Raw genomic sequence first — 15,499 nt, 5'->3', positions numbered from 1 at the left:
TTTGTAACCTAGTTGGTTAAATAGTTGACCCGACAATTCAGACACTTTAAAAATTAAGCATCATTATATATATATATATAGATTAGTTAGTTAAAAGGTTGAATTTATATTAATATTAAAACGTCCCGCGTTTATCAAATTTGGTGTTAATTTAAAATATAAAGTCTTTGTAGCCTAGTTAGTTAATAGTTGTTCTTGTTTTGTTAGGTTGCAAGTTCGAAACATACTTCTAGCATTTTTAATTTTATTTTTAACCGTTTTAAATTTTAAAACGGGTTAACCCACAATCCGACCCAAGTATCCAAATTAACCACAGCTCTCGACCCGACAATCCGGACACTTTAAAAATTAAGCATCATTATATATATATAGATTAGTTAGTTAAAAAGTTGAACTTATATTAATGTTAAAACGTCCCGCGTTTATCAAATTTAGTGTTGAATTTAAAATATAAAGTCTTAGTAGCCTAGTTGGTTAAAGAGTTGTACTTGTTTTGTTAGGTTGCAAATTTGAAACATACTTCTAGCATTTTTAATTTTATTTTTAACCATTTTAAATATAAAGGCGGGTCAACCCACAATCCGACCCAAGTATCCAAATTAACTACAGCTCTCGACCCCGGCAATCCGGACACTTTAAAAATTAAGCATCATTATATATATATATAAATTTGGTGACGTGTTACAATAAATTGTAAAGTCTTTCAAGTTAGAATATTTGATCTTAAAAGATAACTTTTTTTTAAAGAAATATACTAAATAAGCCACACAAATGAACCTAGGCAATTATGGAGAAATAATTCTTGGATTAACAATCTCATAGAATTATTAAAATATTTAAGTTGTTAATAACAACATTAAAAAGAAAAAGTAAGTAATTCAATTAAATAATAATCTAAATAATTTTATTTTTTCATTAAAAAAATGCAATATCAAATCAATCGATTTTGAATTCGTCCACTTAATAAAAAAAATTAAAAATTAAAATGAGAAAAAAGAATTATTTTTATTTTTTATTGGCTATAAAGTATAAACTCTCCTTTTGAGCAGAGAATGCATTTACTATTTTCGTATCGTTTTTACTTTGGAGATTTTTTTCTACAATTCCTATCCTGTTTATACTTCGGGGATTTTTTATTACCATCTCCGCTTCGTTCTATTTCGAAAAATCTCCACGGGCACATTTTCTAAATAATAATAATAATTTTTTATATAATAAAATTATATAAATAAATTTTTTAATATATATATATATTATAATATATTAAAAATTTATATTATTATAAAAAAAATAAACTTAAAACTCTTATAAAGTATAATGAATAAATAAATATATTAATGATTTTATATATTTAATTGTATTTATAATGTTCAGGTGTGAGATTGAGGCAGGGAATGACACAAATATTATCCCCGCCCCATTCTCGATCAGCGGGGAATGACACAAATATTATCCCCGTCCCATTCTCAATCAGCGGGGAATGACACAAATATTATTCTCGTCCCATTCTCGATCAACTGCTGGTCAAACCAGGGAAAAATCACTCCAAACGAAATAATTCGGTTGAATTATCTAATGATTTTAATTTGTCATCCTTACTTCTATGATAATTATGATAAAAACTATAGTAATAAATTAAAAAAAAAAAATTAACATTTATGACCAACCAAAGAAAAATATTAAAATATGTGTATGAAGAAGAAACACAAGAAATTCCTGCAATAAATGATTTTAACAAAATAACAACTGTTGGTGGAAATCCAGAAACTCAAGAAGGGGGAGGAGACTGGAGAGAGAGAGAGGGCCAAGGCCATCATTCTGAACGCCAGCCAACGTGCTTTCTTCTCGATCTCTTTGCCGCCAGCGAACACAATAATATCTGTTCAAGGCTCCGTGAATCTCTCAAGGTAAGAGGAGGAGGAGGAGGAGGAGAAGACGACCCTTGTTGCTTCTTGACGACACCCAGATCGACATCTTTACTTTTCACCATAAACAGAGAGAGATATCCAAGTCCATTTTTCATAATCATTTACAATTACAGGTACGTTCGTCAACCCTTTTTGTGTAAGGGTCTCAAGACTCGCTTTCGTTTCTTCTGTGTGGCAGTGGTGTTTGGGCGACCCCAATTGGTTGAATTGTCACTTCAAAACCCACTTTCTAACTTCACCATCATTGATTTGTAAATCGTTACTCAACAATTTCATTCTTTTCAAGAGCTTATCACATTATGCTTCACGTTTAATCCTTCCAATTTTCAGATCTCACATTGTGGTTGTTTTGGCTTTTCTATTTGTACGATCATTTCAAGTGTTAGCCTTTTAGTGGGTTTTCATCTTGTTTCAGGTTTGATAAACAAGACCATCATCATCATCATCATTATTGTATTTAAACCAGCCAATTTTTGCTGTATGTCAATTTCTTCTCTATGATGTGGATGGAGGAGGCTGAGAATGCAGACCAATTAGATAGAAAGGAAGAAGATTTTTTATTTGATAAGACTGTTTGATGCACCATTTGGGGGCAGAAAGGAGGAAAAGAGCTTGTGCTTAACTATGTCTGAGACAGCTGCTCTTGATGAAGTTACAGGTTCCAGATTTAGTGACTTGGAGTTGATAGGAAGGGGGTCATTTGGAAATGTCTATAAAGGGTATTTTCGCATTCAAATTGATCTGAATGTTTAATTTGGAAGGTTACATAGGTTCTGTGTTGTTTTATTCATGATGTGTAATGTGAAATCCTGAGAAAGGCTTGGTGATACATTTGGATAATTATCTTCTATGTTTAGTACGAAATCTTTTTTATTTTTTCACAAAAGTTATGTATTAATTCATTTGATGCCACTCTTTATCGTTTATATAACTTACAAACTAGTTGGTTGCAATGAAACAACTTGTACTTTTGTTTGAGAAACTTGAGAGTACTATAATGTCTATGATAGGGATAATAGTGGTACTCGTTTCTTCTACTATGGTTCGTAAAATTGGAAATAGCGGCCCTGACATCTGTCTCTGTTGATTGATATGCAGGTTTGATAAAGAATTCAATAAAGTCGTTGCCATTAAAGTAATTGACTTGGAAGAATCGTGAGTGTCCACACCATATATCCCTATTTTATAATCCCCATTTGGAAACACTTTTGGAGCTAGGTTTAGCTTTGGATGAGAAAACATAACAAATTTATGAATAAATCTCTAATTAAGTTATTTTTCAGAACATAATCTCATCTAAATCAACATTCGAATGAGATGCTTAAAAAAAAGTGTTCCAATAAAGTTTATATATGTTTTCTCGTTCAAATCCAGCTCCAGAAAGTGTTTCCAAATGGGCCCATATGTCCCTTTTCTGTTCTCGACTTTTATCCATAAAAACACTAGACGACAATGTTCACCTTTATTCATCGTAAACATTTAACTTTTTTATTTGTCCTGTCGTCGTTTTTATCATTACGCTAATGACTCCCGAATGGATTTAAATTTTCCTTAGAAGTTTCGTAGGAAGTAATTAGACATTGTCTGTTTCATAATCAGTTGTGGGGGCAGATTCAGATCAAAAGAGGACTTTAATCTTTTATCAGTCTAAACAAACAAGGCCTGTGAGGAAGAGTTTAAATTTCAACTTTTTATTTACTTTCTTTCTTATGGTTTTGTCTTTTACAGGGAAGATGAAATTGATGATATTCAGAAGGTATTTTTTTTACTGTATAAATGATTATTATTACTGATTTGTTGCATTTTTGCATCAAGTTTCTCAACTAAGACTTTTGCTCTCAGGAAATTGCAGTTCTTTCACAATGTAGATCGCCTTATATTACAGAGTATTATGGCTCTTACCTTGACCAAACGAAACTATGGATAATAATGGAATACATGGCTGGTGGCTCTGTTGCTGATCTAGTAGGTCTTCTCTATTGATACAACTGTTTTTGTATTATTAGAATTCACCCTCTTCTATTAATACAAATCTCAACATTTAAAAAAGAAATTATCTGGTGTTGATTTCTCTTAAAATCTTGGAACTACTGTTCTATTTCTCTCTTAATGTCCTTTTGCAGATGATATCATTTATTTTTGAACTTATATACATGAAATATCTGTTATTTGATTAGTGTTCCTTATTGCACCTTCTAGATTCAACCAGGGCATCCGTTGGATGAGATGTCTATAGCATGCATTTTACGAGATTTGTTGCACGCAATTGAGTATTTGCACACAGAGGGGAAAATTCACAGAGACATTAAAGGTATTTTTCTGAAATTCAAAGGATTGTGAACTGTTGTTCGTGTTTGAAGGAAGTTGTAGGAAAATCAATTGTTGTTAACTCCTTTGGTGGGCATACTCGTCTATGGTTTCTGAATTCGATATATTTTTGGCAGCTGCGAACATTTTGTTAAATGAGAATGGTGATGTCAAGGTATGTCTTTTGTGCTGAAGCAAGTTGAGAAGTTTGTCTGTGTTTGTGATGAAACTATTCATATTGATTTCAAATAAGTGCAATAAATTTTCAATTTTGTGACAGGTTGCAGATTTTGGTGTTTCTGCACAGTTAACTAGGACTATATCAAGAAGACAGGTATTATCGTTGTTTTTTATTGATTGCTAAGATGCTTCTTGCAATGTGTGCAATAGATTATTTCAACTCTTTTTGGTGTGTATTGAAGATCATGCTATACTCTCTTTAGCACATTAAAGGTTTGTTTGGTGCGGGTTATTTGGATTAAATCCAAATAATCGAACATCTCATCAACCCCATCAATTCTTCCATCAAATCATTAATTAAAATACCAAGATAGATATCAAATACTCAGTGTAATTTGGTTATCGACCAAATAATGCAAATGATTCACTTTCTCATCAAACAAGCGCCAAGTGTTTTTCATTTACAGACTTCAAAAATACCTTTTATTATAAGATGATATGGATTAATGCGTTGGCATGTTTTTCTTCTTTAGCTGAATGTCAACAGATCTTATTCGTCGTCATTTTCATTCTGTTTCTTGTATCTCTGTTTAGTTTTGGTTGTTGCTTTGTGTAAGAAGATGAAAAGTTACTTTGTGGACATGTCCTCAACACTCCCACTGATGCATTTGACATAACAGACTTTTGTAGGTACTCCATTTTGGATGGCTCCAGAAGTAATTCAAAATTCAGATGGATACAATGAGAAGGTAAATTTCTCGAACTAGGTTCTTCATTTAGTTTCTTAAGCAACTTTATGAAAGGATGATTGTTTTGCTATGTGCAGGCAGATATTTGGTCTCTAGGAATAACAGCAATTGAAATGGCTAAGGGAGAACCTCCCCTGTCAGATCTTCATCCTATGAGAGTTCTTTTCATTATACCTCGGGAAAATCCTCCACAGGTATTCTTCTTTTTCTGCCCCACCATATTTTTTTTTCTATTAACTGCTTTGTAATTGGGGTTAATAAGTTTCTACTTTTTTTTATGCAGCTGGATGAGCATTTTTCCCGTCCCATGAAAGAATTTGTTTCACTATGTTTGAAAAAGGTTCCTGCTGAGGTAGGTTTATTAAAACCAATACATATTTCCTTCCTTTCTTCCCAATTCCAGTTCTAAAATAATTGGAATTATAAACATAACCTAGGGGATTTCTGGCATCTGGATTTATTTGTTTTGGACTCTCATTTCTTCATCTGAAAGTGGAAAACAATATTGTAGTAGAATTACTTATGCTGGTTTCAATCTTGTTATATCAGAGGTCAAGTGCAAAGGAGCTTCTCAAGCATCGGTTTATCAGGAATGCTAGGAAGAATCCCCGCCTACTGGAGAGAATAAGGTCTGTTATGATTCCAAGCATCATTTCCATCATCAAGAAGTGAATCACCATCTTTTCATCCATCGTCTTATCAATCAAATCATTCAAATAATTAATTAAAACCCCCTCTTTTTCCCCAAAACCCCCCCTTTTTTTCCTTTTTGTTTTTTTCATCATATATTAATATCTTTTGAGTCTTTTTACCCAAATAACTCACTTTTCCATAATCCCAAACGAACAAGGTTATTTATATAAACATGAATACGAATGATGAATTCTGCATCAGCAATGATTATTAGCGTTAACTTCCTTTGTGGATTGTTCTCTTGAGAATTAGACTTACTTATGTTATACTCAACAGAGAACGGCCCAAGTTTCAACATAAAGAAGATGGAGATTCACCTAGGAATGGTCATACAACTGTAGGGGAGGGATCTGGCACTGTAAAGGTGACAAGAGATTCAAAACCTGAAGATACTGTCAAAGCCAGGTTGGTCAATTCTCAATTTTTTCTATCTTAAGGTACGAATTGTGTGCTGCCATTAATAATAAACTAACGGTACAATTTCCAGCAGTCAGGGGAAGACTCTGAGAAATGCGGGTTGGGACTTCAATGTTGGTGGGCCAGCACCTTCAACTGGTACAGGGACAATGCGGTCTGTAGTAAAACCGCCACAGTCCAGGGACAGGAAACAGGAGATTCCTAGCAATCCAGCTGCTACTCAACGATCCTATTCTTCTGGAGGTGCCGCCCTACATCATGAAGAGGTGAGATAGTTTCTTCTTCTACCATAAAAAAGAAAGAGAGAAAAAATAAGTAAAGTATTTGGATCCATAATGACCATTTGGAAACACTTTCTGGAGTTGAGTCTGAGTTTAGACGAGAAAATGTCAACAAATTTATGAATATATGTATAGTTAAGTTTATGTTCCTGAACATTTTTCATCTAAATCAACATACGGATGAGATACTTCATACTTGACAAACAAAAGTGTTTCAAAAGCAATTTATCTACGTTTTTTTTGTCCAAACCTAGCTCCAGCTTCAAAAAGTGTTTTCAATGGGTCCTATAGCATGACAAAATCAAGGTAAAATGCATGTTATAAAGAGAAAATAATGGAAGAAGGAAATGAGATTACAACCATGAGGCTTACATGAAGGAAAACACCCATTCTTGTATTGCATAGTATAAGCATGCATTCATCTAGAAGCTCTTTTGGTTGTTGTTCATACTTAAAATTTCCTATGCGCCCCTTTTGGTATCCGAAATTTTGAACTGGGTTTTTATCGAGCTCAGATTTCGTTTGGGTTAAGCCTAAAAAAATTCAAATATTTTGATCCAACCAAAAATCCAATTTGACTCCATAACAATTTTGTTTGCCACACCTTTTGCCTGACAAAATTTGGCGACTTCTCAATGGTGGGACCAAGATACAACAAAAATTTGGGATAAAGCTCACTCTCCAAATTAGCACAAATTACTATTTTTGTTTTAAGTTCATTATGGCCTATGTTGAATCTTGACTATGTTTTATAAGCTAATGTGGCAGAACAGGAATGTTATTAATTTATCTGAACCTCTTCTCTCTTGACGACGACCATCTGTGTTATAGAAATGAGTGTGTTGTAAGGAAATATATGCATTTTAGTTATCAATTTGCATTGTAAACTAGGTAAGGATGTGTAAAGTCCTCAATTTGCAGGAAGAAACATCATCAGCAAGTGGGACTGGAACAGTTGCAGTTCGATCCTCCCGAGGAGTTCAGCCATCTTCTTCTTTTACCGATCACAGTACCGCGGTATGTTTATCATAGCAAAAAAGGGAAAAAAGAAGGCAAATTCACTTTCATTTAGAGAATCATGTTTTTGAGCTAGTTCTAACTTCTCCATGCTTTTTAATGGTGATTACTTTGAACTTGTCTATTAGACTATGAATGCACCCGTTGAGGATGCTTCTGCTTGTGGTACTATAGTCTATCGTGGACAACATAATGATCCAGATTCTCCTCGAACTCCGAAATCTAGACTTGGCATCCAAGAAAGAACTTCAAGTGCATCTGAAGACAGTGTCTTGAACCTTGCTGAGGTTAATTTAAAAATACTATAAACAGTAACCTTTTTCAACCGCGACTATCTTCTGATTGAGATTTTCTTGTTGCGTTCTCTAGGCAACTGCTGCTATGAAGAAAAGTAACCCTAGGGAGAAGTCTGCACTAGGAAAGGCCAGCAAAAATGATCAAGAAATCAGGAAAAAGGATTCAACAAGTTCATCTGATTCTTCAAGGTATATTGAACGAGCCTTAGTTTTTATTTTATTTTGATATGTATTCAATTTCAATGAATTTCTATTTCAGACATTCTTCCCGTGATTATGCTGATGCACAAAAAGCATTTCTAGTTCCATCACGTCATTCAAGAGATGAAGACGAAGACAATACCAAAACTCCTGCATCTACATCTACATCTCTATCACATTTACTGATCCCTTCGTTAAAAGATGTAAGTAAAATAAAGTATAAAGATGAGGAAAGATAAATTCAGTTTCCAACTTTTAAAATATTTTGGGAATTCTATATCATTATCTATCACAGGCCATTGGGGATGATCCAGAAGGACTGGTTGTGCGAACGGTTGTAAATGCACTAGGGGGAATGGAGCGTATGAAACCGGGATCTTGTGATTATTTTGTTACAAGATTCCTTCAGCGGTTAGGAAGGTAAAAATAGTATATGTCATATTCTTGTTTCTCATTCAATCTGAATCACATTAAAAAAAAAAAGATAATAAAAAACCTGCAGTTCGAAGGAGTCTTCATTGAAGGATCTGCAGGACTTAGCAGCTCATACTTTTGGGAAGAAGGACAAATTGGCTGTTGAAAATAAGAAAAAAGAAGATGATGATGTCCAGAACAAGGCCCAAAATAAGGAATTTCCTTCTAGTGCTAACTTAAGCCCACTGGCGAGATTCTTGTTATCAAGGTCAGTGATCTCCAATCTCAATACTCATGGAAAACCGCATTTGTGTATGGAAAAACCGAATTCTGTCTGTGATTAGCAATGAACTTGTCGGTTTTGTTCTTGTTGGAAAATGATCAAAATTTTCAATCTTTTTAAATGAGTTTTGCAGATGGCAAGGCCAATCTTCTGGAGATATGAACCACCCAACAAGTTGATTTGATGATGGAGCTTGCTTGAAAAATTGCTTATGAGTGGAGTCTCTTTTTTTTTTAAAATTTTATTGTAGTTTAATATTATTATTATTATATTATTATTGTGTTTTCATTAATTGATTTTGATTGAATGTACATAATCATAATATTATCTTCTTTTTATCATAAAGAAGTAATATGATTATTCTATTTTACTTTTTTTCCATTTTTCTGAGAATTTACTAATTCAAATTGTTCATTGTCAGTCCTTCTCATCATTTCATTACAACTCAAATTCAAACTGGGTTTTATTTATTATATGAACTGCTATTCCCCCCTTAAATTTCTTAATACTAAAAATTCAGGATTAAAGACCAAATTCTAGGTCAAATTTAATCCAAAGTAAGCATAGACCAATTTAAAATCCAAAGTATGAACTGTCATTCCCCCTTAAATTTCTCAATGAATTTTAGGTTAAGATTAGGGATGTTAATGTTGTTGGGATTTGAGATTACATTTATTATTTCTGTCCTGTTCTATTTCGAGATTATTTTTATTATCATGTCTTGGTCCGTTTTTGGGAAATTTATCGGGCACCCGAGATTACTATTTATAAAAGAGAATATCTCATTTTCGTGGAATTGAAGGCATAAAAAATCAACGTTCTTAAACGCGATTCAACAATTGTAGAAGTCGAAGAGATAGCAACCTTATTATGTAACTATGACATTCCCAAAATTGAATTGCTCAATGAATTAATGTCGAATCCATAGATTTTTTTAAGCCCGAGACACTTAAAATCAAATTTTATTAATTTTTATTTATTAAGATAAGTTTCTGAAACCTAGCGACAAGAAAAAGTAGATATTTCGAGTCCGTCATTTGATAAATTCTGTCCAATCCATAGATTTTTTTAAGCCCGAGACACTTAAAATCAAATTTTATTAATTTTTATTTATTAAGATAAGTTTCTGAAACCTAGCGATAAGAAAATGTAGATATTTCGAGTCCGTCATATGACAAATTTTGCGTATGGTTAATATGTTTGCGGGTTATGTACACAACCCGCAGAGATTAGTCGCACTCAGAAGTCAAAGCGGAATCAGCGTTCTTAAAAAAAAAAAAATTAAAAAAAAAATTGTATTTTTAATTATGTATAATATGTGAATTTAATTTCCCATGGTCTTGATCACATGGGATTATAACCATTTAACAACTTCCTGAACTGCCCAAAAATGGCGATGAGAAAACGAAACGGCAAAAGCTTATTCCCAATTCCCATTTATAGCTAGCTAGTTACAGAATGAGTTTTGAGTTCCCGATTTCACCACTCTAGTGAGAGAATCAAACAAGATTAGGGTTTCTGCTTCATCATCATCACAAGTCATGGCGTCAAAACCACACCAGAAAACCGAGCTAAGAAAGCCCCTCTTTGTCAAGGTCGCAGATCTCAAGCCAGGTACCACCGGCCATACTCTCGTTGTCAAGGTTCTTTCCTCAACCACCGTTTTGCAGAAATCTGGATCCGCCTCTCAGAATCTCCGCCAGACTCGCATTGCCGAATGTCTCGTCGGAGATGAAACCGGAACCATCCTATTTACCGCTCGTAACGATCAAGGTATTATTAATTATTTTATTTTCCATTCAATATGTATGTCATTGAGATTTCTCCATAATTCTGGATTAGGGTTGTCAACATTTTGATCATATCTTCATTAAGTTAAGATTTACAGATTACAGATTACAGATTAAGTAAGATCTTGCTTTCATTTCTCTGCTATGTATGAATGTATGTATGTGTATATTAGTTGACTTGATGAAGGCTGGAGCAACAGTAAACATTCGAAATTCAAAGATTGACATGTTCAAAAGTTCAATGAGGCTTGCAGTTGACAAATGGGGTCGTGTTGAGGTGACTGAACCTGCTACATTTGATGTGAAGGAGACGAACAATCTGTCTCTTGTTGAGTATGAACTGGTGAATGTTGTTGAAGAGTGATTCTTCATTCTCTTCTATCTTTTCTTTTCTTTGAATCCATTCAATCATGGTAGAGATAAAAAAAAAAACCCATAACTGGTAGTTGATGATTGAAATTTGTTCTATCAATTTCTTGCAATAGATGAGAAGAAAGATCTTTCCTTTTGTTATGATGGTTACTTGAGAAAATGGGATCTTTCTTTTCCATTTTAAACTGAAAGTTCTTGCTAATGAATATGACTGTTTTGGTATGCATTTCTTTTGTTATAGTTTTTTCAATTTAATTTTGGTGATTGTGATTAAGATTCTAACTAAGTAATTGTTTCTATATTGGTGATGATTAGTGATTAAGAATCACTTATCTTGATCTTGTTCTAGTCTTTTATTAGAGTATTAGACTTGAGCTAGTTTTTTCTAATGATACAAAATTCTGAATAAGTGTCCAATACTTGTATATAATGAATGGATGGGGTCTTTTTATTGAGTTTATAGTAATATAACTCACAGATTAGCACTAATTTGATTTCCGCTGGATCTTGTGACAAGGTTTAAAATAATTAAAATAACAAAGTTTAATTAAGAATTCATTTAAATTTCTTAGACTTTTATTAGAGTATTAGACTTGGCTTTTTCTAATGATACAAAATTTTGAACAAGTGTGTCTAATACTCAGTAGGTACATATAGTGAATGGATGGGATTTTTATTGAGTTTATAGTAATATAACTCACAAATTAGCACTAATTTGATTTCGGCTTGATCTTGTGACAAGGTTTAAAATAATTAAAATAACAAAGTTTAATTAAGAATGTATTAAATTTCTTAGACTTTAACCAATCAATATGAAAATTATGAATAAAATGAGGGATTAAATATTAATTTTGTCCATTTTCTAATAATTAAAGAAGAAAATAAAAAATAAATTTTAAAAAATTAAGGTTTATGTTACATTTTAAAAATATATATTTTCTTTTCAGAATTGGCTTTAGAAGTATCCTTAACCCCAAAAGAGATGCTATGAAGTTTAGAAGAAACTATTTTGAGTTAATTACATAATGCCGATGCTACGATTTTGAGTTAATTACATAATGCCACTAGAAAGTGAACCAACTCATTTTCAAACCTAAAATGCAGTAAATGTCACTTCAAATGTCATCTCCATCCCAAAAACCTATTTCCAAACTCAAATTTTTTTTTAGAATATTCCTTTTTTTACACTAACTTTTTAACCTTATTAATATTATCTATATATTTATCAACTTTACATATTTAATTCCAATATTTTCTCATTTATTTAATAAAATTAAAATAAAATTAATTATATATTAATAATTCATGCACAACAAAATAATACATTTTAAAATTATAAATTTATAATTTATAAAATTTAAGTTTAAATATATAAAATTAATACATATCAATAGTATTTTTTACATTAAATATCTTAAATAAAATAAATGCAAACTAAAAAAAATGTTTATCCATATATCAAAAGTTAAAGGACTTATTTATAATTTTGAAAATCAAATGCTTTTGTGAATAGTAAATACTCAAATATGGGTATTTGAGAAAGAGAAAATGACGTTTTCACCATTTTGAGTTTGGGTTTGAGGGTGGGTTGGAGTTGGTCTTAGGCTTTTAAAATAGCAAAATAGAAAAACAATCAAATAAACCCTTTAAATACATTTGGTCAATTTTCTTTGGTAGATGTGTTTGTTAACTTTTATTTATTTATTTTTAATAAAAAAATAAAATAATGTGGAGTAAAAATATAAAACAAGGTCGTATCACATTCAATATAATGGATATTTTTTCAGTTGAAAGGGACATATGTTCAAGTAGATCTCATAGTATGAATAATCTTTAATGTAGAAAACACAACGAGAACATTTATTGGTTCATTGATTTGAATATGTTTATGAAGTTATTGATGTGTGCGAGTTCAAGATAAATGAGAACATTTCAAATTTTTGGTTCTCGGCTTCATTGATAATGTTTTGGATGAGTCAAAATGTCTATCATTTGAGTAAATAAAAATGAAGGTGGCCACAAGGAAATTAAGTATATTCTACAAACACGCTTAAACATTTAACTAAACGAAGAATTTGTCACATGACGGCTCGACTTAAACATTTAACCAGACGCAAAACTTGTCAACTGACGGACTCAAACTCAGAACCTCTAAAGAAGGTTGGATATATCTAACTCTTGTTCCGCTAAACTAGAATAAGGGATTTGTGTAAATAGATTCACTATAATTAACAAAGTTGCCTTGCAATGTGAGAAACCCCCCAATGTGAGATAATGAAAAGTGAGTCTAAATAGTCTTTAGTAAGGTGGAAAATAATGCTTAGGAATTGATGAATAACATTGTTCTCATTTGCTTGATAACATGTTTTGAATTTCAAAGAGTTGGATATAAGTGATTGTAGTCCCCTCAAAATCACATGCGTTTTTGGAATCTCTTATTGCGGAGATATTGATTGCGGCAAATAACAACTTGTATAAGTCGATAAATTGTTTTGAGAAAAAAATTTCCAGTGAAATAGTCAAGTTCACATCTTAATCAAATTGAATGCCCAAAAGAGAGCCAAAGTAGGTTGCCTTTGAGAAAGGGTAGTGAATAAATGTATGTGAAGTTGACTAAGACTTCGTGATGCAAAGATGTCACATTCTTGTAATTTGATAAAGATTTATTAGCCAAAAAAACTCCAGAGAGAATCCATTAGAGAAAAATAAGATAGGTTTTGTGAATCTTATTTTTTCAGAAATTGTTCAGAAATCTCATTAATGATTTTGTTTTCAACTTTCAAAAAATCTCATTAATAATCTTTGGTTGCTTTTGCAGCATTTTTTAAAGACTTGAATTTTATAATTTTTATGGCATATATTTGTGTTGAAGATGATCAATTCAAGATGAAGGAGGAAGATCATCCCTTTCAAGGCTGTGAAGAATATATTTCCGATAACCTTTGAGAGGAGGTTGAGATTATGGTGTTTGGCCAATAAAAACTGCATACCATTAAATTCTGTTGGTTTGTATAGAAAAATAGAATAATATTGTGTGTGTATATATTTAATATACTTAAGTTACAATAGAAAATATAATAACAATCTAATAAGCATAGAATAATATATAATATAATAATATATTATTAACACCCTTTTTCAAGTTCAAGGTGGAAGAGAATTGAATAACTTGAGGTTGAAGACTAAATCTTGAAAACGCTGAGAAGGATGAGATTTGGTAACAATCTGAGCTTGCAAAGAAATATGAATCAATTGTATGGTACCATTAATGACATGATGTCATGTCACATGATAATCAATTTCGATGTGTTTGATACGTTCGTGAAATACATTATTATGAGCAATCTGCATTGCACTATTATTATCACATAAAAGAGGAGTATTAGAGAATGAAGGAACACCCATATCTTAGAGTAACCATTGTAGCCAGATAAACAACAATTTGTTTCTTACTTCTCCATGAAATGAGAGATGTGCCAAGAAAGAAAACAATAACCAGTAGTGGATCGACGATCAGTTGAATCTCTTGCCCAGTCAGCATTAGAGTATGTTCATAACTCTATAGGAGAATAGTGGGAAAATGTAGTCTATTAAATAAAGTTTCTCTAATGTAACGTAATATGCGAATACCGATATATAAGTAAGTAGTACGAAAATATGACATAAATTGACTCACAATATGGACACCATATGTAATATCTGATTGAGTGATAGTAAGGTATATAAGACTATCAACTAGATGTCGATAGAGTGTTTCAGCACTTAGCGGAGTACCAACAGTAGCAGACAAGTGTTCCGTAGAGTCAAAGGGTGTGCTAACAACTTTGATGCTAATTTCAAGATCTCATTCTATCCAGGGAAAGGTAATTTCAATATCTCGTTAATTTGAATGTTGAACTTCATTGCTTTGAATTTCAAAATTGAATTTGTTTTGTACTCAAAATTGTACCAAACCCATCCACAATCAATCCTTAGTTTGTATTCAAAATTGTTTGCCTTGGATGAACTGAGATTTTTTTATAAATATATACCAACTTGAGACTATTGAAGAATGTAACATTTATCTATTTATATTTTTAGATTGTTAAATATATTACTCTTTTATTTGACTGAATGGTTATATGAAAACAAACCACACCCATGAATAGAAAATTTAGGATTTTTCTCTATTTATACTGGATTTTGTTTAATTAACTATCTGAAGTTAGTTCACAAACCTGTCAAATGTGAATTCCTGACACCCACTTTCCACAATTATTCAGTCTAAGTGTTTGTTTGATTTTCTATAGGAAGTTCCACCATTTGATGTACCAATTGGACATTAAACGAGGTAAAAGAAAACACATTTTCATCAAAAGAATACCTCTCCCCTGCAATTCTAAATCTTTAAAGTCGATTTTCAGAGATACCTGACAAGATAGTGGAAAGTCTGTGTAGTAAACGAAAGGATCAACTTGTATTGCGTTCAGGAGAAGCAACCTCCACAATCGAAGGTGATAACATAAACGACGAATTGAATCATCCCACTACAGATGCCCCTTCCACTTGAGGTATTGATATGTGGTTTTTGA

The 15,499-nt window shown here is 32.1% G+C and overlaps 2 protein-coding genes across 3 annotated transcripts; both read left to right on the top strand.

Moving 5' to 3' along the window:
- The first annotated feature begins 1,741 nt into the window (after positions 1-1,741).
- LOC124914108 (serine/threonine-protein kinase 24-like) lies at positions 1,742-9,138 on the top strand. Of its 2 annotated transcripts, none has more exons than XM_047454589.1 (21): positions 1,742-2,041; positions 2,344-2,647; positions 3,027-3,083; positions 3,657-3,684; positions 3,771-3,893; positions 4,128-4,239; positions 4,373-4,410; positions 4,516-4,569; positions 5,096-5,164; positions 5,242-5,358; positions 5,448-5,516; positions 5,714-5,793; positions 6,134-6,262; positions 6,348-6,540; positions 7,477-7,572; positions 7,701-7,859; positions 7,942-8,057; positions 8,128-8,272; positions 8,365-8,489; positions 8,572-8,751; positions 8,900-9,138. In XM_047454589.1, the coding sequence occupies exons 2-21, from the start codon at positions 2,553-2,555 to the stop codon at positions 8,943-8,945; spliced, it is 2,031 nt and encodes a 676-aa protein (XP_047310545.1). In that variant the 5' UTR covers positions 1,742-2,041; positions 2,344-2,552; the 3' UTR covers positions 8,946-9,138. The 2 variants fall into 2 exon arrangements, with proteins under 2 accessions (XP_047310545.1, XP_047310544.1); XM_047454588.1 differs by having other exon boundaries at positions 6,345-6,540.
- A 1,005-nt stretch (positions 9,139-10,143) lies between these two features.
- LOC124915328 (uncharacterized protein At4g28440-like) lies at positions 10,144-11,194 on the top strand. The gene is made up of 2 exons (XM_047456022.1): positions 10,144-10,539; positions 10,730-11,194. Exons 1-2 carry the CDS (start codon positions 10,308-10,310, stop codon positions 10,918-10,920), a joined length of 423 nt encoding a protein of 140 aa, XP_047311978.1. The 5' UTR covers positions 10,144-10,307; the 3' UTR covers positions 10,921-11,194.
- Positions 11,195-15,499: the final 4,305 nt, after the last annotated feature.

This window comes from Impatiens glandulifera, chromosome 9 (assembly GCF_907164915.1).
Source record: "Impatiens glandulifera chromosome 9, dImpGla2.1, whole genome shotgun sequence".
In the NCBI taxonomy this organism is placed as follows: Eukaryota; Viridiplantae; Streptophyta; class Magnoliopsida; order Ericales; family Balsaminaceae; genus Impatiens; species Impatiens glandulifera.
The sequence above is the reverse complement of the archived record's forward strand: the minus strand, read 5'-3'. Positions and strand labels throughout refer to the sequence as shown.